At 40.8% G+C, this 23,988-nt stretch overlaps 1 protein-coding gene across 2 annotated transcripts in view; it reads right to left on the bottom strand.

The window, feature by feature from the left end:
• The window catches only part of TENM2 (teneurin transmembrane protein 2), a 744,328-nt gene that overhangs the window by 36,741 nt on the left and 683,599 nt on the right, over positions 1 to 23,988 (bottom strand). For both annotated transcript variants that reach the window (XM_069029269.1, XM_069029270.1), the window contains 3 exons: positions 16,622 to 16,768; positions 5,600 to 5,810; positions 1,640 to 1,759 (listed from right to left, as the gene is read on the bottom strand). In XM_069029269.1, the coding sequence (XP_068885370.1) occupies positions 1,640 to 1,759; positions 5,600 to 5,810; positions 16,622 to 16,768 (478 nt within the window). The remainder of the gene's footprint in view (positions 1 to 1,639; positions 1,760 to 5,599; positions 5,811 to 16,621; positions 16,769 to 23,988) is intronic.

The raw sequence follows: 23,988 nt of genomic DNA, 5'->3' as shown, positions 1-23,988 counted from the left end.
GACAGCTGTCCCCTGCTAAGGGACATCCCAGATCATACGGTGCCATTCTTGTTATATAAACTAGGGGGAAAGCTGCTCAGAATCTGGCTGAGAATTCCTTTATCTTTTTATTATTTTCCTTTTCATTAGTTTTTGTAATCATGATTTCAGTTATTAAACTGTTTTTATCTCAACGTGAGAGTTTTCTTACTTTTACCCTTGTGATTCTCTCCCCACACCTCCGAGGCAGGGAGAGTGAGCAGACTGTGATTATGTTTTAAATGTCATGGTTCCAATGATCAATAGTGGGATGTGAACCTCTGACAACTAAACAGCTAAAAACCAGCCAAGACAAGCAATGATTTGAAGTCAACTGGACGAAGCTCATTCCGATGACATTATAAATTCTGTATTAAGTAATTAAAAAAATACCCAACAAACAAACCACCACATTCATTATTACCAGTCACCTTTATATAGAAACAGCAGAGAAGCCAAGTTCAGTCTGAGCTGGACACTGAATTATCCCTTTCCTAAAAGATCCTGTCCATCAAACATAGAATGGGACACATGGCAGTAAGAGAATAGTAATGAGAAGTGTAATACAAGTAAGATTTCCTGTCTCCAAGATAACTGATCTATCATTTTTCAGAGATACTAGGTGTTTACTCCCAAACACCTGCACAATCACAGCGGTAACATGGAGCTGCACAGGCATTTGAAACCTGGCCTAAATGAGAAATGCTTCCAGGTTGTTCTGACAACAGAAATAGGTGTCAGTTGTTCCATGTAAATGCTGGCAATGTAACAAATTACTCAATGGCTTCAATAATCTATTCAGATTTAAATACAGTTCAGCTCACCATTTACTGCAACTCTGAACCACTGAAATCAACATTATACTTCTATTATAACAAATTAATATTCTGGAAAATATGGAACTTAAATACTCCCTACAGTTCAGCTGACTCCTAATAATTATTTCAATTCAATTGTTTTTCTGCAAGATCAAGATAAAATGGCAAATGTTTACAATGCCTGTGTCAGATAGACTGTTTTAGTTACCACAGCCAGTAAACCAGATAAACCATGACATACTGACTTTTGTTTATCTGAATTTGTGTGCATTTCAAATAAGCTGATACAAGGGGGAAAAAGCACTTTTTTGCACAGCAGGAAATTGTCTAAATATATTCAATTAGAATCTTTTGATTGCATTCTACCCTGAAGAAACTCAAAAGAGAGTGTATCTTCAAAAGCAAAGAGAAGCAGAAGGGAAATTTTAACAAAATATACTATTCTATAATGATGCTTTCTTTCTTCCTAGAAGTGTTAGCCTGCACTGCATTTTAAAATAAAATATTTCTTGTCTCAGCTGGATACTGCCGTAGCCCACAAATGTTTTCATAGATACAGAGCAATTTATTTGAAAGGAGTTTGCCTGCTAACACGTCATTATCAGAAGTCAGCCTGCTCATATTTACATGCAGTTAGTATTCAAAATGCCGCGTGAAAAATTACTTTTGTGTTTACTTAATAGCTCTTTGCCCTGGGAGGGAGGCAATGCCTGGTACCACATGGTTCCATTAGATCACACCATCTGTTAATCAGCAAAGACACTCCACAGCAAACAGGGGCTCAGTGAAGCAGGGACACTCACGTGCCATCCTGACGAGTGATGGTGTAGCCGTACTTTGGATACTTGACAAACGACACGTTGACCCCAACTAGAGGAGTCCCATCTGTAGTCACCACTTGGCCTCTTATGAGAGACACAAGACTGAAAAAGAAAGAGAATTAAAGGTATTAAAGCGAATGACAAAAGCAAAGTTATGTTGTTTATAAGTGAAGCAGTGGAACACTTGTACCTCATTTACTCTAAATCCAGTTTACTCCAAAGGTTTTTAGAATACTGAGGAACCACAATATTGCCCAGCTCCCTCTATACACCTAAATCAAGAAACTGCTTGTCTACACCGTGAGAGGTGTATACAGAAGGGCAGTCAGTGCTTGCTTTCCTTGTCTAACAAAGCTTTGCAGAGCACAAAGCTCCCTCACATTCAGCCAGGCCAAAGCAGCTGACACTGAAACTCCCAAAACTCCCTGAGGGTACAACACCACGCCTGTGGGTGCCTCACACACTTGACAAACATGGTGCAATGCCATATCTCCGTTTTATACCACCAATTCTTTACATCAAGGTTCAAATTCCCTCATCTTAGGGAATGACTGATGTTTGTACACTGCATTCAGTCCTGATTTGGAGCCCTTGCACTTTGCCAAGGGAAGGATTTGGTTTCAAGTCCAGCTTTACACACAGGCAAGACAAAACGTTTCTTTGGCCAGCAGGATAAGCAGCTTTGCTTAACCTAAGGGAGATGAAGATGAGTTATTCCTCTGCAAGGCACAGTCAGTTTTTTCTCTTTGGCAAGTGCTTTGCTGCTGCTAAGTGCACAGCGGGCACAAAGTGCTGCTGCTCCCAGCTGGAGAGGAGTTTCCAGCCCCTGGCTCCTTTCCCTTCCATCTTCCCTGTACCCTGAGAGAAGCAGATTGGGGAGGGGGGAAGCTGCTTGGTAAAAGGGCGATGGAAAAGGAAAAGCTCCTTGTAGATGGCTTCCACTTCTGCACTGGAAATGTGAAAACAGGAGAAGGTGACCTGGGAAACAGGGAGAGAGTGAAGTCCTCTTAGCCCACAATCTCAGGGATGGTAAAATTGCACTTTGCTGTAGTCACAGATGAAAAGATTTATTTATTCATCAGTCTGTGCTTCCAGTATGAGCCACCAACTCTGCTCTGCTGAGAGCCAGGGAATGAAGAGCCCCTTCCCAGCAGGACTAGGGCTGCTCCCGAAGCTCAGCAGGCTCCAGGCTCACACCAGGCACAGCACCCTGACCCAGGGATGTCTGGCCCCAGGCTGAGCTGCAGGACAAGGGGATGAAGCTGGGCTGAGCTTTGCTGAACACTGACAAATTGTGGTGGGCTCTGGGAGGGCCCCCTGCCAGAGAACAGCTCCTTTCATCAGCCATACCAGGGATCATTTTCAGGTCCTTTCTGCCGACTCTGAGATGTTCAGGGGCTGTGATGTACCTTTCTAACTGTATTATATCAGCTGTTCAACAACTATCTCCTCTATTTTTATTCCAAACAGGGTGCAATATTTTCTTCAATATTACATGAAAAAATCAAATTAAAAAAACAGCCATTTCTGTTACTTTTCTTTTAGAACTTTCAAGTGCTTCTTGACCCTTCAGGTCAAATTCTAATTTGAAAACTCAACATTTTCTAAAAGAATATGGAATTTAATAGAAATTGAAACCTGTTGAGAAAAATCTACTTGGGAACACATTGGACCAAGATAATTGTCTTGGCATTATTCATTTTGCTTGAATTATTTTATGTGACAAACACACAGAAATAGTTGCAGGGAAAAAGTCACTCAAGCTTCTCTAGGGAAACTGTGCAGAAAGTAGATTTAGAGAGAAACTGTCAGATGGCGGAAGAACACTAATAATGCCCATGACTTAATTTTTTCTACTTTCAATTTTAATATTTCAGGAAATAATTTGAATAAAAATATTTTGGCCAACAATCTTCCTTTTTATTTCTGAAGTGCTAAAATAAGGAATACAATGGATATTAGAATAAGCTAAAATGTAGCTAAAATCTGGATTTATAAGAATCATTGTTTTGACTAAATCATTTCAAAAGTGTAACAGACAAATTAAACTGATACAAGAATTACTTTTTTTAAAAAAACAAGGAATTTAAATATGTAAAAGCATGTAGCTTTTTTCCCCTGAAAACTTCATTTCATCTCATTTCTGCACAGAAAAAATCAGTGAGTTTTAACTATTTTTGCAATCAATACATTTTGTTCTTTATTGCTTTAGCAGAGTAGGAAATAACTTCTTTTTCTTATACTGAGAGTGGAAAAAAACCCCAAACCATTATTTTGTCCTTCTTTTTCATGCCTTTCAATGTAATGACAGACTGAGCTAAGGAAACAGAGCTTACAAACATGGGAGCTACTTATTGAGATTATGGCAGCTTCAGTATATGGAAAACCTGGCAGTTGAACCTTGTGGCACTTTTAAAAGACAAAGCCATTAGTTTTAAAACTTAAAATTTGACACTATACATTAGATTTGCCTAAAATTGGTACCAAAAATAACAGCTGAGCTGCAGAATTATCAGAAGTACCTTCAAAACTTAGAGGGGAAGGCCAATTTTAATATCATTAATAGGTCATTTGCAAAGACGTTAAAATCTGCAGTGTAGTTCAGATGAATAAAACAACTAAGACTCCTACCATGAGGAGCCCTAAAAATAAAAATCCAAAGTTTCCAATGAGTTTTTTTTTAAAGGAGCCTCAGGATTGAAATGCTCAGCTCCTGTTTAGTCTAGAGCATTAATTCATAGACTCACAGAATGGGTTTGAAGAAGGGACCTTAAGATCATTTTGTTCCAACCTCCTGCTTGGCAGGGTCACTTTCCACTATCCCAGGTTGCTCCAAGCCCCATCCAACCTGGCCTTAAACACTTCCAGCGATTAAAAAAAACCAAAACAAAATCACCACAAATTTAGGTGAAAACAGAACAATTTTTTTCTATTTTTTTTAACAACTCCCTGTGTGTATGCATGGAGTGTTTTACAGAATAGTAATTATATAGGGTAGGGTCTGACAGGGGTTTCCTGATAGAATATGGAAATGATTGTGTGCAGCACAAGGGTGAATACAACGGGGACCTGCCTGGTGTATCCAGAAACACTGTGATCCTCTTTTTACAGACAAATATTTAGGGACATGCTCTACATTACCCACTAAGCCTGTAATGGAATCCTGACTGAGAAAACAGTTTCCTGTAATGAAGTGCAATCTTTTGGGTGTTACCTCAAATGAAGCTCTTTCTTCAGTTTTAACTTTGGTGATATGAACATAATTAACATACTCATCAATTTCTTAGCATCTTTCCATGGAGACCTATTTATGTAATATTGATAAATACCAATCTTCTTGTAAGCATACAATGGCATCAAATATCAATTAATGATTTGCTAGCTTTTAGATTCATTACAAATATATAATTAATAATCTTAGGAAGAACAAGCATAGAAAAAGAAAAAAACAAGAAGAAAAAGAAAACTTAGTCAGACGGATCAATGATACAAGTAAAATGGCCTTATGTAAGGAATAAATAATAAAACTCCATAAATCAATGTAACTTTAAAATTATTTGAAATGCTATTCCATTATTGAAATTTGTGTTAGTGGAACTACATAAAATTCAATCTCTTTTAACTGGAAACTAGTTTGCATTTTCCCTTTTTCTAGACTGCAGTCTTCATAAAATATAAACCTCAGAAGCTCCTACTCAGTGGAAGAAACCTTCTTCTGGGTGTTACCAAAATGTTAAAATGCTAATAAAACTCAGTGTTATAAAACAGAGGCTACATCATAAACTGCAACAGCGTGGCCTCAGTGTGATCTCAGTGTGATCAGCTCCTGAGATGGAGCTCCTGAAAGCAGCCTCTCCTGTTAAAACACAAATAAAATCGCTGGCAGAAATTCTCCCATACAGTGCAACTGCACAGACCCGGTGTCACAGTCACAGCTGCTACCTGCTGTTGAAGGGATTTTCTCCGGGGATGATGTGAGTGCTGTCCTTCCCCACCAGGAGCTTGATGCGATCATAGAACGACTTCACAGCGGGAGCGCCGGTGTGGCTCTGCTGGATGATGTCCAGCGGGTCCCGCGAGCCCCGGCACAGGAGGCTGTTCTGGCAGGTGGCCTGCAGGCAGCAGTCTGGGTCCAGGCAGTCCACCAGGCCATCTGAAAGGTAACAGGCACTGAGATCCAGCACAGTGCTGTGGAGCAATAATACCCGTGGAAATCTCCGTGCACGGGGAAAAACTGTTAAAGCTCACTCTTGGTACCATCCCTACACCCTAAACCTGGTGATTCAGTCAACAGTGCCATGAGGACGATGCTTTTGAGCACACTGGTTAAAAACCACTACCATTCATGTAAACCAGTGTTAGATGAGAATAAATCCCAAGAAATCTGTCAAGGGCTGACATTAGGCAAAAGGAAGTGGAAGGAATAAAGGATTTTTGTTTAGGTTATTTGCTTGTTTGTCTGGTTTTTTTTTCTGTCTTGAGAATTATGCTGTTTGATTTCATTTGTTCTGTTTGCGGAGCTGAGAGGAGATGGGGATGACAAAGTCATGGTTACCTAAGTAAAATAAAAATCACATTGCAGCCATGTTGGCAGTTCCTAGGGAAGGGCTGCTGGAACTCCCACCTCCCATGGATACCTGGCTCACAACTTGTGTGCATGCTTGGGTAAGGAAGGATCAGTCACAAAGTTGGTGGGTTCAATCATCATATTACAGATTAGGTTGTCCATCAAGAATATTTCTTAAGATGCATCTTTAAGAAAAAAAATAGAATCTTAACACCAGAAATTAAAAGGGAATCAAGGGGGAGATCAATCTGTATACTTAGATAAATAACTGACTATTTTTAGCACTTACAGTAACGATTCTATTGTCATCTCTTCATTGGGTATCATTATTTAACTGAAATATGTTCTCTCAATGGAGTTCTACTATGATTTAGAAATTAATAACCATTTGCTTTAAAATATCATCTCTAACAATTTAGAAACATTTGTTCACCTACTCTGGCAAGAATCAGGAGATCAGTCTGCAATCCACTTATGTCTGTAAACCTTCAGAGACTTCCCAAGGTGCACCAATCTGATTTTTGAATACAAATATGGCCTGGGCATACACTGAGCATCATACACAAGACAGAGCATTCCAGCAGGGAAGCAGACAAAAGTCCCTTAGGCTAAGATCATGACTCATGCATTTTCAGGATTTTCAAGTGCACAACAGACCAGCACAGCAATAACTGGAAAAACAACAACCTAAAGGAAAAAAAAACAATCTAAAACTTTGAAAACTTCCTTTTTTTACAATTAGCCTTGTATATCCAACCCATTGTGTGTGCCTGAAATGACTGTGCCTGACGTGATTTAAAAACAAAATTGCCAAGGTATGCTGACAATGTTTCATTCAGGCCTCTAAGGAGATTTAAGTCAGACAAACTACCTTGTTGTGAAAACTATATGTTGCTTTAAGGTCACTCACCTATTCACATTAAGAGCTCCATACATCTTGAAATCCTCTCCAACGTGGCTGTAGGAACTTTCTGTCTAGCTACAGTTCATTTTCTACCCAATTTATATAATCATTCTAAGGACATCATTAGCTTCAGGGTATAACTAAAGGCAGTTTTCCTATTAAGCTCTAAGAAATTCTCAGCATCCTGCATTCTTCCTCAGTCTGTGAGACCTCTACAAGTATGAACTGAGATTTGCCCACTGTTTAGTCCACTCAGTTCTGTTAGTCAGATGACCGCCAGGCAAGAAAATCCTATCAACACACTAGAAATAACAGAGGAAAAACACAGGATATAAATTACTCCCTTTGACGAATTTACATTTACCTATTCAAGCTGCATCATATTTTTGCTATACCTGTTATTAGAGGTGAGCATAAGTTATGTCTGTAATGACCTCATCATGCAGCAGATTATGGGATGCTGTAGCCAAACACTTGTGATGACACCATGAACTGGGAATGGGCATATCAATCCCTTAGGCTCCTGTCAGTCATGCGAATCACATCTTTATGCTCGCGAACCCCCTTGGATATTGTCTGACATTGCAATCTTCAGTAAATTACCCTGCCACTGCCAATCTCACCGTTATCTCACAAACAATCAAGCAGGCAATCAAACTGCTCTGAATTGCCAGTTCAGGACCTGGGAGGCTGGAAACATCTCCATTCAACAGCAGGGAGAAACCTGCCTGTGATTCCTTCCATGTAAGAAGGTTTTGCTGCAGTTCTGTGAATTCAGACTCAGATGCTTTCAGATGCTTACAACAGTATTTTGAAAAGACAGGCATAGAGCATAACACAATTTACTTTTTAGAACATTATTGCTTATATGGCTTTATTCCCCTGTATTAATTTATTCTCAGATGGCAGGATTCAGGATTGAGGATATTTTTGCCTTATGTGAACTAGTTGATCCAGGTTGTACAGCAGCACCAAGGTCTGGGTCTGTTCAGCACACACAGCCAGGCCCTGCACACTGCTGCTCGGTATCTTAGACACCACTGTGCTGCTCACATCCACAGCTGCTGCTATTATTGACTTTGCTGCTCTGAAAACTCTGACTCCATGCATGAAAGAGAATTGGTTTCTGTCAGAATATACCTGGGTTTAGTTCCCGTTTGCCTAATTTGCTATCTGGACTCTTATCACAGAATGGCTGTGACTGGCAAGGACACCTGGAGGTGATCAGGTCCGGCCCCCTGCTCAAGCAAGGCTACCAGATGCTGGTTTCCCAGGTCCATGCTCAGACAGCTTTTGAATGACTCTGAGGACGGAGACTCCACAGCCTTGCTGGTCACCCTGCTCCAGTGTTCAGTCACTGGACAAAGAAGTGTCTCCCAGCATACATTTGTGCCTGGCGTTGTTCCTCCTCAGGTGCAGGACCTTGCACTTCATGAGGTTTCTCTTAGCCCATTTTTCCAGCCATACTATACTGTTACATATGAAGTAAATTGTTACAGAATCATTTATTTGCATTAGACTCAGCTGATTAAAACCAGAGCTAGAAAAAAAGTACCTTCTGTAAAAGAAAATTCTGCTATTAGCATAAATTTTAATTAGAATTCAGTACTTCGGGTTTTAATACACAGTTCAGAGCTTGTCATCCTCCAAATTTCCTCAGGTATGCTGAATTATTTATATGGTTAATTCCATGACAAACCCTCACCACTTGCCTCACCAAAATATTGCTGCTTTTCATGGCATACACAGCTGAGTTTCAAGTGGGCAGTGACCTCTCTGATACTCTGCATGCTAGAGGGGGGAGGCTGGAGAGGGAGCTAAGATGGTGCTGAACCTTCTCCAACAATCTGAGAACAAAACAAGTCCTGACTTGGCCTTAACTGAGAAGAAAGAAATAGGAAATTTTGATCTGATTTCAACTGGCAGCACAGGATTAGCTCTCCATTGCTGTTCATGGTTTTTCTGAATTCTCAAATCTTTTCAGAAATGAAGCAAGTGACATGCTATCCCTCTTGAAGAGTTCACTTTGCTAATGAATACATACATTTCCCAACTTTCTGTGAACTGTTCCACAAGCTTTTTGGCAGACTTAACTACACAGGAAAGAGAAAACTTTAAAGAATTACTTGAAAGTAGATTAACCTACTCATGCATGTCATATTTGTGACTGCCTTATTATTTTATTCCTCCTGACCATCATTAGAAGGACTAAAAGCTCTCAGGAGGAATAGTGATATATTTCACCCCATTAATATTCTAATGTATTTAGAACCTCTCAGCATCAGTGTTCCTTTGTCACTGAATGTATTTCTCACCATGTCCTGGTTACTGGATTGCAGAATTAGAAAGGTGCTACACCTTTCTGCAGAAAGTTGATGCTTGAGCTATTGGGGTTTTTTAAACCTCAATGACTAAATTATCTACAGTTTCCACACTTCTTCAAGCACTTGCAGGTTGTGCTTCAGGTTCAATTCACGATGCATATCAGAATGAGTCAACATTGACCTGACATCCAGCTCTCTAAGACAATGCTTTCTGTACCCAGCAAGGGACAATTCTGTTTCCAACCCACAACTCCCGAGCCCACGCTCAGCAGAGGGCATCCTTACACTTCACTAGCTGCAGGAGCTGGGGACTTTCAAAGCCTAATTCCTGGAAATTTTTCTTCTTCCAATAAACATTTCAGACTGATGATTAAAATGGAGGTGGGGAGGGGGGAACAGAAGCTACTATGAACCCTGAGGGCAAAAGGGTCTTTGATCACTCTGAGGGCAAATTAGTTAATTTATCATGATCCAATTTTAATTATGTGCAGTATTAATATACCCAAGGTGAAAGAATTAGAGATGCTCTATCAGATTATCAAAAGAGTAGGCCTTCTCTCTGCCAACACAGAAATATTTTAATTGAGCTCTAAAACTGCATGCAAAACTGCTTCCACAGGCAGGCTATGCCACAGCCCAGTATATCTTATTACCAGGAAGTTTATCTAATATTTAACCCAAATTTTCACACTTTAGATCTAATTACTGTGATCTATATTGGCATGTGTCATTCAAAATAATTCCTCAGAAGTTCCTGGTGCTAACAAGAAAGGAAATGCTTCTATTCGTGTAGCTCCAGGAATTCTGCTCCAGCCCTGTAAAGACTCCTTGTAAACTATCAGGACACTCATTACACCACTGGCTTTTGTAACTAACTGTGAGCACAACAGAATATTTTGTAACCCAAAACCCAAACCTCTCAGGACAAGCTGGATTGTAAATCCCAAGTTGTGGTAAAGTAGAATGAACCAGGAGATTGGTTGTGCCTTCAAATGCCCCAAAACCTCCCCAATGAGGCTTTAAAGTACCCTGGAAGATGAGAGTGGTGAAGCACCAGCCCCACTTCCCTGGCCCACTCAAGTATCCCCGTGCTGCCTGGAGCTCTGGCAGTCAGGAAAAGCCTCATTCCTGAGAGCACCAGCTGGAAGAACCCACTGCAGGTGTAGCTCCAGCAATGCATGAGCTTGGGGGTCTCTCAGAACCTGTGGATTATTGATGCTCCAACTCCAAACCACTCCTTGCTCGAGCCAGGCTGACCCAAAGGGCTGTAAGATGAGAACAACCTTGAAAAAAAGAGTTTGTCCAGCTCCAGTGTACACAGCCACCTCCACGGATCCTGGTGCCTTTTCAAACCATGGAATTTGCAGTCGCTGAGCTTCTTGCTTTCGCTTCTGCCCGGGCTGTGAGAGGGAGTTACTGTAGTACCACGTCCCCTGAGGGACAGGGAAAGGATAAGCTGGCTAATGTGTGTAAGGTGATTAAAGGCTGACATGAAGTTGTAACACAATCACAAACAAGCACACTCATTAGCTCTTGTCAAACTTTGAGTGCCTACTTTTGATAGAGATTTTATACCTGAGCCCACGTGACTCACTCTGGCCCCCATCCACAACAGATTTCATCTCCTGATTGCATTTAATGTTCCACAACTGACTATTGTACAGGCTCCAGGAAGGTATTTTCTGTGCCAAGAGTATTCTGGGTATTTATATTGAGAACTTCATAAAATCTTTTGTCTGTGCTGAATTAGAGACCCCCGCTGAGGCAATGCTTGTTGAGGCAAGCTAAATTACATGATTTGCTTTTGTGCTGTGAAATACTTGTATTATCTTAAATGTCACGAGCCTGATGCAGTATCAAGTCACAGGATTTGTAATTTTCTAAAAGCAATTTTTTTCTAAATGTTTATTGCAGGAAGACACTTTTCTTTCTATTTTCCTTCTGTCTAATTTCAGAGATGAGTTTTCTAAGACAACTCAAATAAACAGCCTTTCAATCAGTCAAGTGCACTGTCCTGACAGTGAACTTCACTAGAAATGTATTTTTCTTGTGAATTGAAGAGATTTCATACTGGAGCAGATAGCTGGCTTTCTCTAATTCGTTATCTTTAATGTATTGTGTCAAACAGAATTACCACCAACTGTACTTCCTGGTGGGGTTAAAGATATAGAATAACAAACTGAAGGGCAAAATTTGCCTTCTGAGAGATGCTCATGCCTCTTTGGAAAGCCAAGTGGAAAAGACATTAAAGTGTATTTTAAAAAGAGTGTCCCACTTTGCATAACAAATCAGAAATTCCTCATTTCTATTTAGCTTAGTATTCTATATAGTTATGGGTTGCTTCCTTTCCTTTTCCTTTCAATTTTAGACCAGATAATTACATTGTGAGGAGAAATGTGATCTGGGAAGTGATAGAAGCCGTGATTGCATTTAAGCTTTTTATTTTTTTAACCTGCCTGCACCTGTCCTATCCATCCTGATCAAATCTGAAACAAACAAATTTAGCAAAATTTTGCTTATTTTCTGTTTTACTTTCTCTGAGATTACATAATTTAACTGCCTTGCCAACAAAAACTATAAAAATGAGCAATTGTGAATGGATGCAAAAGGTGGGAGAAGAGAGAAAGAAGGAAAAGAAAAGCCTAGAAAGAGCAAGCCTGGTGGGCAGTATGGGCTTCTGCCAAGGCTGCCTCTGCAGACGACAGGATTTTTAAATCTGCCTCCCAAATTATCCCAAGGCACTCAGGACAAAGATTCCTCAAATGTGATGGATATCAGCTGCATCCAACATTTAGTGAAACTATACTTTAGAAAAGACATCTGAGTTTTGCTGTGTATCCAATTGTCTCATGCACCTGGAGGCACTGGAACATCTAAGGTGAAATCTAGTTAAGCAGGAGACTGTTTTGAGATACTAAAAACATTTTTCTATTTAAGAACAAGCAAATTATTATAAAATAGTTATTGCAAAATGATGGGTATAAACAGCCACAGTAGTGATTTCCTTATGCAATATGCCAAAAGAAATAGGAACTTAAAAAGTAGCATATCCTCTGCTGTTCCTCAAAATACCATCTGTAATGCCTAATTTCCTAAAATAAAGCCACGGTGAATTAAATGGGTTATATGTGTCTATTAGGGGGATTATATATTGTAATCACAATTACAGGTCTTAAAATAAAGCTGTTTCTAATCCCTCCAAAAGATGCTTAATAATGATTAGATTACTGAGGGACTGATTAAGGGAAGATAGTAGCTTTAGAAGCAGCCACAGTGAGCAAATTATGTAATTCAAACATGGTTTGGAAAACAGAAGCACTTTCCAATTTAAAGAGATCTTAAAAGTGAGTCAATGCCAGAATGCCCTTACTTTTCAGTTAGGCTTCCTCCTTAAAGAAAAAGGATGAAAAAAAAAAAAAAAGAACGAAAAGATAAATAAGAGACTTTCGAGTTTTTTCAGCATAGTAGCTTGTGCACCAGAGTAACCCTAAACAGGTTCAGAATGAATCACGGAACCACAGGCTGGTTTGGGTTGGAAGGGACCTTAAAACTCGTCCAGTGCCACCCCCTGCCATGGGCAGGGACACCCTTCCACTGTCCCAGGTTGCTCCAAGCCCCTCCAACTTGGCCTTGGACACTTCCAGGAGAAAGACTTAGTTAAGCTCATGTCTTGATTTGACATGTGGTGGTAAGGACAAAAGCAGGTGAATTTCCCAGTGTTACCTCACAGCTCCACCTGAATAGCCCTAAGAGGAGGAAACAGATTTGGAGACTCTCTTCTCTTGATGCTCTGGAATCACATTCCATTTATGCCAGTAATCCACACTGACATCTCATTTAAAATGAAGATTTGTAAGTCTAAAAGAGAGGGGGACTCATCTGCCTCTTCTAGGAATAAACCAACTAAAGGACATTGATCTGAAATGGAAAGAAAATATTAAGTATAATCTTTCATTTTTCTCTTTTTGAACTATGGTATGGAGTTTGCATTGTGGCAGATAATAAGACAAAGCAGGACAAATGGGAAACCCTCTGGAGTCAGTGGCAATGCTCTCCTTGACATTCATAAAATGAAGACTTGGCCCAAGGCCTTTGAATCTGATTGTGAGATACAATTGCAATAAGAATGGCTGAACAGGGAAAAAGCTCCAAAATATTTAAATCTGCTGCCACAGAAGACAGGAAATGATAGTTCCCTTTCAGTGACATGCTGAAGGAACTGTATTTTAACAACATGAAGAAAGGAAGGAGGTTAAACTGTCCAGAGAAGGACCTCATTTAGGAAAAAAAAGTATTTTTAGCTACCCTACTGCCTTCTGAAAGAACAGCTTGTTTGTTCTGTACTACCCCAGAACTACTTGCTTATGTTAACCGAGCAATGTTGGCAATGGAGCAGCAAATGAGTTCAACACTTTGCTGCAAATAAACTCTGCTGAGTTTCAAATGGAAAGAGTGACTGGGAGGAGAGGCAATTTCTTTAACTTCTAATAAACTTGCATTTTATGTGAAACTTGGGGTTGTGGTAACTCGCTGGATCTTTAATATTGATTCCCATAGTACAGTTTTCAGCTTTGTCTAATGAGAAAACTTAATTTTATCTGTTCCTTTATATATAGAGTCACAATTACATAAAGGTGCAGCTGGAAGCACAGAACACACATCCCTTCCAGCCTCTCCATTCCTGCACACTCCCCTATAAACACAGAGGTCACAGGACACATTCCTGGCCAGGTGTGCAGTGAACCAGGCACGTACAGAGCAGCACATCTTAGGCAAAGGCAGGACTGCACTCTGAGATACCGAGCATTAAGTGATTAACATTACATTCGTTGTTTGAGTTTTGTTGTAGTTCTTGTGACTGTCAGTTTGACAAACTGATGGTGAGGACAACGTCTCTGTCCTCACAGTGCACATGGGAAAGGACCCCATGACATCTCAAAGAAATCTGAAACCCAAAATATAATCAAGCAAACTGCAGCTGCACAAATCACCAAGGCATGAGGGAGGGCGAGAGCGCTGCAGTGGCACAGCCTGTGGGGAGCTCTGGGTAGGAAACACACCGTGGCTCAAAGTCTCTCTTTCGTTTTTCAGGAGTGCCTGGCAAGCTTGTGGAGAAACAGCAGCTGAACAGGTGCTGAACAGCACCTGACTTCCCTTATACAAACATTCTACAGGAATTAATAAGGATGAGACTATTAAGAGCAGGAATGATCATTGAATTAAAGTACTGAGCAAAGGGTCAGAAGACAAGAGATTCATTTCTGCCTTTATCATAAAATCCCCATATGAAAATGTGTGGGTCAAAGGGACTTCTCAGGTTGTTTGGATCTTGGCTCAAGCTTAAATTTTCAAACTGTTTACATGCACAAGAACCAAGGAGCAGTAACCACTCTAGTCTCTGGAAAAAAAATTACTTAAAATGCGAACATTGAGAACATCTGAAGAGTTCTCCCCTAAACCTCTCCAGCCTTCAGCTAGACCATCTAATTTTCTTTCAGGTACTTTACTATGGTAAAACAAAATCCATGCAACTTGCACGATAATGGAATATACAATTCTGCATTAATTATTAATTTGTAATATTATATATCTGTTGTATGGCATATTCTCTCTGCATTCTTTGCCTTTGATAAGCTACTGTCTGCCTTCCTTGAGTAAGGTTTACAATTCTACAATTTTTCATTAGGATGAGCAGCTGAATAGTGTCACTGGTCATTTTTAGCCCTGCTTGTCTGTCTGTTTTACAAGTGCAAAATACTGTCCTAGATATATAAATAAACTTCTTGTTCTGGCATTTCCACAAACATTTCCAAACTTTTTCCTTTATTTGAGGAAATTCTAGTAATACATCCATTTTCAAATTTCCCTTTATAACCTTCAAAGCCTGTAAAAACGGCAAACCCAAGCATTTAACCTCTTAGTTTCTTACACTGAATATTAACACAAGTTTAGTGGGTTTTGTTGTATACTTAAATGCCAATTAACGTACTTTGGCAGTTAGATTCTGCTCTTTATAATTCTGTAACAGCTGTAAAGCAAGCTCTAGTTCTCTGAAACTGAATTAGCTTTAGAACTTCTAAAATACTCCTCTAAGCACTGAGCATGTGGAACCAAGGAACTAACGGAGGATTTACGAATTAAAACTAGCTGATGATATTCAGGTGTGGTTAATATCATGTAATCAAAACCAAATACACCTTTTTCTCAGTTTGGGACTTAAAACAGTTTCTAAACCCTGAAATCTTACATAGAATTAAAACACATCCTAATGACAATTTTACCCTTGATACAGCCCAATGTTCCTTTGCAGTTTTAGGAAATACATTTATAAAATATTTATTAATCAGCAAACAGCAGATGCTTTTTTTAGATTAATTATTGGCCAAAGAAAAGGGAAGGAGTCTCAAGGAAGAAAGCTGTGTGTGATGTTTGGTTTATAACAGAGAGCAGATGCCCATGAAAAAGAATCTCTGTGATTTACTAAAGACATTATATTGAAAGGAATAGGAAAGTTCCTTTAAATGAAGGAGCAAATTAACCGATCTTGTTTAGAAAAAACAACATCTCAGAACTGCTTTCAGGCCACCACGGAAGGCTCTACAAAACCAGAAAAACAGCTTTGAAGGGAAACACAGGACACATCCTGTATTTAATAGGGAAATGCCCGATAAAGGGCAGGGGAAAAAAAGCAGGGATGTCAGCCCCTTACACCATACGTGCCCATTCAGCAGATCTCACCCAACCCTTCAGAGTCTGGCACGTGAACTGTGCAGTGTGACAGCAGGGGACAGCCTGACAGGGGCTGTGTGACAGCAGGGGACAGCCTGACAGGGGCTGTGCCCAGGACAGCGCGGTGCTGGCCCCCAGCACGGACAGTACAAGGTGGCTCTGTCAGCTGCTCCGAGGGGCACACGGGCACAGGGGAGCCCGCAGCAGGCAGCTCTGCTCGGCCGGGCCGTGCCGTGCCCCCACCGAGGGCTTGGCTGGGACCGAGCCTCCCGCCCGGGCGTCCCTTCGTGTCCCGCACGGCCGCAGCTCCCTCTCCTTTGCTGGAGAGGAATGGAACACCTGACAGCAGTGACAGCCCCAGCCCTTCTGCAGGACAATGACTCCCGAGGGTGTGCGCAGCCCTCTGCTCTTTCGGACTTCGATCGAAAGCCTTTGCTCACCTCCTTCGTTATCCTTGTTGTCGGCACAGGCGGTTTCCATGGCGACGCTGCATCCCGGCCCCCTCCAGCCGCTCTGGCAGACGCACTGCCAGCTGTTCTGGCCCAGCGTGCACCTCCCGTTGCCATTGCACAGGTCCGGGCAGCCATCTGGGAGGACAAACGGAGAAGGTGAGCCCAGGGCACTCCCATCCCGCTGCGCTCAGGCCGTGCTACTGTGCAGACAAAAAGGCTCGGCCCTGCCACTTGGCAGGAACACTCTTGGTAAAGGAAGGGGACACCCTGGAGAAACGGGGATCTAGCTCAAGCCGAAGGGAGGAAGAGCCCTACCTCCTATAGCACGTTTTAAGAACCTTGTAAAGGCTCAGACCTTGAGCTGATAGAAATGACAGTCTGCTTACAGAAGATCTGTCTCTTATTTTTCTCACTGTATGTGTGTGCACACAGGAGGGAGAACACCTCCTTCAACAAGCTCGTCAATGCTCAGAGGACTTTTTGTACTGTGTTGCAGCATTCTCCAGAATGTCTCTAAACATAAAGTTTAAATAAATAGTTTTGAAAATATTTTCCTTCATTGACAGTACTTTTAGAATACCTACTTATTTAACACTAAGTTTACTTATATTTTGGTGTAACATCTTACACTTTCTGAAAAACTTATTAGAAGAGATAGCCCCCCAAAGATGTATGTTTTGAGTTGATTATGAATATGACATGACTTATTGTATAGCAAGAGCCAAATTAGGAACAAAAATATTAATTAGCTAAGCTGCTTACATGTTCTAACAAATGTCCATAGGTGATAGAATACCTCGACTCCTCTTTCCGGGAAGTAAATGAGTCTCAGGAGACACTCTTGTATCTTACTGAATATTCATTATGAAAAAGGGTAAGGAAACCAAACTGCAGCCTTGGTATATACAATAGCATCTATCAACACTCAATCCACACAAGCATGAGTATTTGTCTGTGGGGTGACAGAAGATTTGAGGCCTGCAGCAAACCTCTCACAGCAGCTCTTCATGAGCCTGAGCAGGAGGACAAGGCTGTGCTGCCTGACAATGGGTGTGTGTTTTTATAAACCACAGCTCGGAGTTTGTCTCTTCCTGCTCCTCCCAGCTGCCTTGGCTGTAGCCAGGTGAAGTCAGAGAGCAGTTTCTCTGACCCCAGATTCATTCTCACAATGCTGCAGGAGTTTCCTATCCAACAAAGTGATAACCCTGGAACTCACTCAGCTGGTATCATAACAGGTCAAACACTATTCAGTTCATGTTACACAGAAAGCTGTCAGCAGATAGAAACAAGTCCTATGAGTTTTATTTCAATGTTGTTGTGTATTAAAAAAATAAAATGCTCCTTACACTTAAATTTAGGGTTATTTTGCCACTACGTATTTTAGCTTAAAAAAATTCAGTTACTTTTGCAGCACAGGTAATAGATTTTCAAGACATTTAGTTTATCTCTTTCATTTGTCAGGTTGTTTGAATGACCAAAATGATAATGTTTGAGGGGAGGCATCACAGTATAGGACAAATTATTTGTTTTAAACAAAGAACAAATAGTAATTGTGAATATACACACACGGTTGGTTTTATACTGAGGCACCGAAGAGAATTAAATCACTGAAGCAGTTTGCCTTGCAGCGTATGAGCAAGATGAAAACATGACCAGTAGGGAGCTAGCAAAATCCCTGAAAAGTTTTAAGTGCAGCTGGGGATTAATGGACATGACTTTGCGTTTAGTGTAGAGAGGGAAGGCAGCATCACTGCCATGGACATGGTGTTGCTAGGAAACACTATGCTACCTCCACAGAGCCTATTTAACTGCAGCCTTCCACAGACAGAGCTGGTGTTTGAATAGCATAAATATCAGAAGGAAGGGAATGAACAGCGGTAGACTACAATAGGATCCAAGTACTTGGACAATAATATCTTCCTTAAAAAGATCTATTAAGTTAATGATGAGTTAGCTTTGAAACAGCTTTAAGTAATGGACAACTACTTAGGCATTTTGCATGGTTATGTCTCTGTACATGCCTATGTATATATACCGATTTCTGGTTTCGCCTTTCTTCAAGCAAATATCTATACAGCATTCTAGTCTGTTAGACCAACCAGAAATCAGAGCTCCATTATGATCTAGTAATAACCAGTTTTCTTCTAAAAAAGGCTTATATTTAGGAATTACACCGACTATCTCTATTTAACTCTTCCTGCCTGTGCATGTGAGCAGTGATTAGTACTGATGAACATCCTCTGCACACACAGGATTTCCACATATCTCATGGGCTTGGTGGCCATCAAGCGGTTTGGGGAGTAGACAAGGTGACAAAGTGCCTGCCTGAGGAGCCTTCAGAGCCTCAGCCAAGGCTCAGTGCCACAGCTGGACAGATGGCCTTTGCTGGACACGCTCACTGCAGGAAGCACACCCAGCACTCAGTGCTTTGTCAGAGCCTGCTTTCACTGTGCAGCCACACTCAGCAGTGTGCTGCCTCCTGGCTGGCTGGGGAATTCTCCCAGAGCCAGGCAGTCACAGTCACAGAGGGAAGGGCTATCAGCATCTAATCTCAAGAAGCAATCCAGTGTGGGATGAAGCTCCCAGTCACCACATGGAAAAGGGCCTTTCGTGCTAAGCAGACAGGTTGCTATTCCTGGTGTGTAGAGAAATTCTCCTCATCTTTTCCATTACAGTATGCTTAATGGAAAATGTCAAGAAGCAAGGTTAAAAAAGAAGAAAGTGCTTGTTTAAAGTGCTAGATTGACAACCTATTTATTCACAGAACAGGCAGAGTACAGGCAACAGCCGTTCAAATGTCTCACACTTTTCTAGCTGCTGCTAAAGGTGAAACACTAATGCAGCCTCCCTTCTCTCTATCTCCAACTTGCCTGTGGGATTGGAAATTGGGAGCTTTACTACAAGTACATATGAATTTACAATTAAAATAGCAAGGAAGATTTCAGTACATTTTCCAGTGTTGCATCAGGAATCTGTGATGAGCATATGAGAGACACCAGAGTCAGAATCACTACGAATAGCAAAAATCATAATATGGCCAGTGCTTGGTTCAAAAATGGAGAGTGCTGGATATATTTACATATATATATTTATATAAGAGAATACTTCCAGGTTTCACCGACAGTGAAATTATTCTTAGATTAAATTGTAAAATGATTACTTCATTTTTGAACTTGGAAAAATAATTTCCAGTATCTAGGCAGGACATCAAGAATTCTAATCCAATTTTGGATAAATGCTGCACAGAGCTTCTTTTCACTCTGGTACTCCCGAAGTCCAGGTATACAAATACACATGTCCAGCTTCCCACACATATATAGATCTTCCATTGCATAAACTACTTTAAACTCCACACCAAACATTTTAACTAAACTAAAACATAAAGTCTGCCCAACTAATACGTGGTTTCAGTCAGAATCATCAGAACTCCCACTTACGGTGAGGAAAATCTTTCTGAAAAAAAAGAAAGGGAAAGGGCAGACAGGGAAAGAGAAGTTAGAGAAACCTTGCTCTTTTTAAAGTTTCCAAACTCTGATGGGAGAGGTAGCCTCTCAGTATAACTAAAGGAAAAAAAGAGAATGGGAGAGATGAAGGAAAAAAAATCTAAGTGGCATCTTGTAAGCACATAGAGAAAAGGATGATGCTTTTAGCCTCTGCTCAAGTTTGTACATGGAAAGACAGAAGTAAATCAAGATCTTGTGTCTTTTGAGTCCTTCTGATCCTATGCAATCAGCCATTTATTCTCCAAACAGCATCTTCCAGCAGAATGGGTTCCCAGCAGCTCTCCCCATTTAGTGCACATGTGGTGCAGCTACAGTCTGGAATATGGTATCTCATCTTTCCACATTACCTCGTTTCACACATCCTGATCAAAGCCTGCTGGCAGCCACTGGAGCCTTCCCAGTGACTTCAGCTGAGGCTGGACCAGGTGGTCCTGTGGGTGAAGAAGCCCTGCAGTGAAGAGTGTTCTACAGCACAGTGTTTTCTCAATCACAGGATGCACACGAGTTTCAAGGGGAACATTTAAATTACATTTCAATCCTCCTCTTCTCATTACAGCTGTTAACTACAGAACTGTAGCAAATAAAAGTAGTCTGGGATATGATGGCACCTAAAGAATTTAGAGAAATGATATAAAAGCAGTAATGACAATAGCCTGTTTAATTTGGATTTTAGAGGATAATCACAGTTTTCGTATTTTCTGTTCATTCCTTCAGTGAGCTGCTGGTATGCCTACAGCTATCTAGCAAATAATAAATGAGGTACATAGAATGAGGTACCTAGCAACATTGAAAATAGAATTATGCTTTTTATTTGCTATTGTTATTTTTTAATCCTTCAATTCCAAAGCCTGCAGGGCTTAGTTAAAGCCAAAGAAAGGGCATACAAATAAAAATGACACAGTGTTATGGTAGGCACATGCACAAGTCATTCTCTACAGAGTAATACTTCAACTGAAATAAACTCAAACCCCAAACACATAACTAAACACATGTCAGTGAAACAGAGTGTTGGTTGAGCAAGAGGTGAGGCCCCTTTGCATGAGTTTGGACAGTTCCAGAACAGGCTGGAGCCATGCAGAGGCACCAGCCCAGGTCTCTGAAGCAGGGTAGTGACACTGATTGACAAATTGCTAAGAATGAACCCAGGCTCTCAGTGCAGCACAAAGCCCAGCCTCGCTGCTCATGCACCACAGCGGAGCTGCTGCTTTCCAGAGGAGCAGGAGCTTCTCCGTGGCACTGAAGTGTTTGTCACCAGAGTGCTCTGCCTGCCTGCCTGCCTGCCTTGCTGCTTCTTTTCTTCCTTTTTTTTTTTTTTTGAGAAAATATTTTGTTTAAAACTACTCAACACCCTAAATATCTCTTTAAGCTACACATCAAAAAAAGGAGTAAAGAATAAATATCTACTTGCTGATGTGCTGTGCAGATGAATACATGCCTGAGTTAGAACTACAGACTGGCCCAGATACAATTTTATTTATTGAACAGGCTGAAAAAAAAAGAAAGGCCAAGAAGTATGTTTAAAGAGCCCTGAAATCCTCCACTCTACCTCCTGTGCAGACAAACAACCAGTAGTTTTAAGTAAGATTCCTTAAATTGCCTGGGATATGTATGTCATAACAGAATTTCTCCCTAAATTCTATCTACTATCTATCCATGCAATTCCAGTCTTTACACATAAAGGCAGGAACTGAGGGAATATCCAGCTTTCCAAACAAAACAGAGAAATAGGAGAAAAAACCATGTGTGGCTGTTTAGAAGTAAAGCTCACACAAAAGGGAACTGCTGGTATGAAAAAGTCTCAAGAAAAGTCACTTGCATCATTCTGAAGAAAAAGAACAAAAGAGCTACAGAGACACACACAAACAAAAAGAGTGGGAAGCTCATGTTGCAGTGTAGGTCACAAAAATTTGAGATTGAAGAAAACCCCAGGGATTCAAGACCTGCATGCCTTGTTAACAGGGGACTGCTCCCAGAACATTCCATGTCATCCAACTTCATGTTAAGTGACTCAAGCAGGTGGGCTCCTGTGACTTGGGGGGAGACACCCTCAAGATCTCCCTCTTGTGCACAACCAACAGAGTTCTCTGTCACAGCTTTTGGTGTGACCCCTGCTCCAAGCTGCCAACAGCTGGGCAGGGAAAAGAGGGCACAGTTTGTACTACACTGTCCTGAGACTTGAGGAAACCAAACAGACCAATAATCAAAAAGTCCATGTCTGCTCAGAAGGCTGAGTAGGCACACACAGCTTCAGCTGAGCCCAGAATTTGGGCTACTTATACATAGAAAAGACAGTTTCCAGAAGGAAGGGAGACTGTCTTAGGGAAGTTCAGTCATCAGACTGAGAAGCCTCTGCAATGCTGAAGTTAAAGTGCTCTGTGACAACCAGACAAAGTTCTCTCTGCACCCCAAAATTGTGAATGTGTGCACAAAGACACCTCACCTCCTGCACAGAACCCAATGCCATGTCCCATGGCTTTGCCAGGACCAGGTGACAAGTTTCAAGGGTGCACCAGCACGAGCAAAGAAGTTATATCAAATATAAGTTAAGAAACCGCTGCAGCCCAAAAGCTGTAGCAGAGCCACACAGTTCTTTCTAGAGGCCAAGCAGGTTATTTGCTGAAATTTTGAGCAGGAGCTAAAATTTGACTCTACCAGCTCATTTGAGTTACACAGTGTATTCTTTTCAAACAAGACTCATATCCAACTCCTATTCATACACCCCATAAAAAGATACATAAAAGATGCAGTAAAATTTGTACTTAAGATAGCTGGGTCTTTCAAATTAATCTTACTCTAACAAAATCCATTTAGAATATAATTCCAGGTGAAATTGCATTCATAAAACTACTACCACAACCATAATCTTTTACTGTATTAATGTTCCTGATATCACATACAAGCACTGGCATCATCCTTTGTAATATGTAATATCCTTTCTGAGAAAGATGCCTTCTCAAGTTGGATTTATCTCTAAAATAACATCTATATAAATAGTTTTGTGGCAGTGTAATGATAGTAACCTATCAGACATGATGTGTAAATTCAGTCAATTGAAGGGCAACAAGCAAAACACTGATTTCATATTTAAAATATCTAACCTAATTGCAGTGTAATCTAGACTTAATGCAATTTAGGATTTTTGGAGGAAGACATTCTCAGTTCAGTCATTAGCTTCAAACTACTTTTTTTCACTTCACAAATCCTCCATATATGGCATAGAGGAGCAATGTATTTCTTTACTCCTTCGCTGAGAACCTCCACATATAGATAAAAAATAAAAATCACGTATTACACACTTTTTCTCCAAATGCTAATTGCATTTCTTTGACCACAACTCCTTTAACATACAAAAAAACTTGAAAAAATAGCGGAGTTTAAGTCAATCAAAATGCCCAGTAAGCCAAGTTAGCACTCAGAGTGACCAAACAGAACTGCTCCCCCTACATCAGTGCTACTTAGTAATTTTCATCAGTATTTCAAATTCAGTTTGAGTTCAGTAGTGTGAGGGAATGGGATTCGTGCACACACACACAAATACACAAATAGGGAATTGCAGTGAGAACAAGCAGAGGTTATAAACTACTACAGCAGCTCAACACACTGCAGAAGATGCACAGCAAGGGCACTGAGTGGTAACAGCCTGTCCAGTGGAACAGGGGGCTTGTAAGGAGTCTGCCCTAAAAACTACGGGCCCAAGTCTGATGTCTGACCTCATAACCACCCTGCTTTGAAGGAGAGGTTGGGCCAGTTGACCTCCTCACATCCCTTCTAAACTGAATGACCTATGATCCCTTTGGCTTTAGAGCTTTTTATTTCATAATTCTCAGGGCAGGGAATCCCAGTTTTCTCAGG

This window comes from Aphelocoma coerulescens, chromosome 13 (genome assembly GCF_041296385.1).
Source record: "Aphelocoma coerulescens isolate FSJ_1873_10779 chromosome 13, UR_Acoe_1.0, whole genome shotgun sequence".
Classification (NCBI taxonomy): Eukaryota; Metazoa; Chordata; class Aves; order Passeriformes; family Corvidae; genus Aphelocoma; species Aphelocoma coerulescens.
Note: the sequence above shows the minus strand (reverse complement) of the source record. Positions and strands in the feature narration are given on the sequence as shown.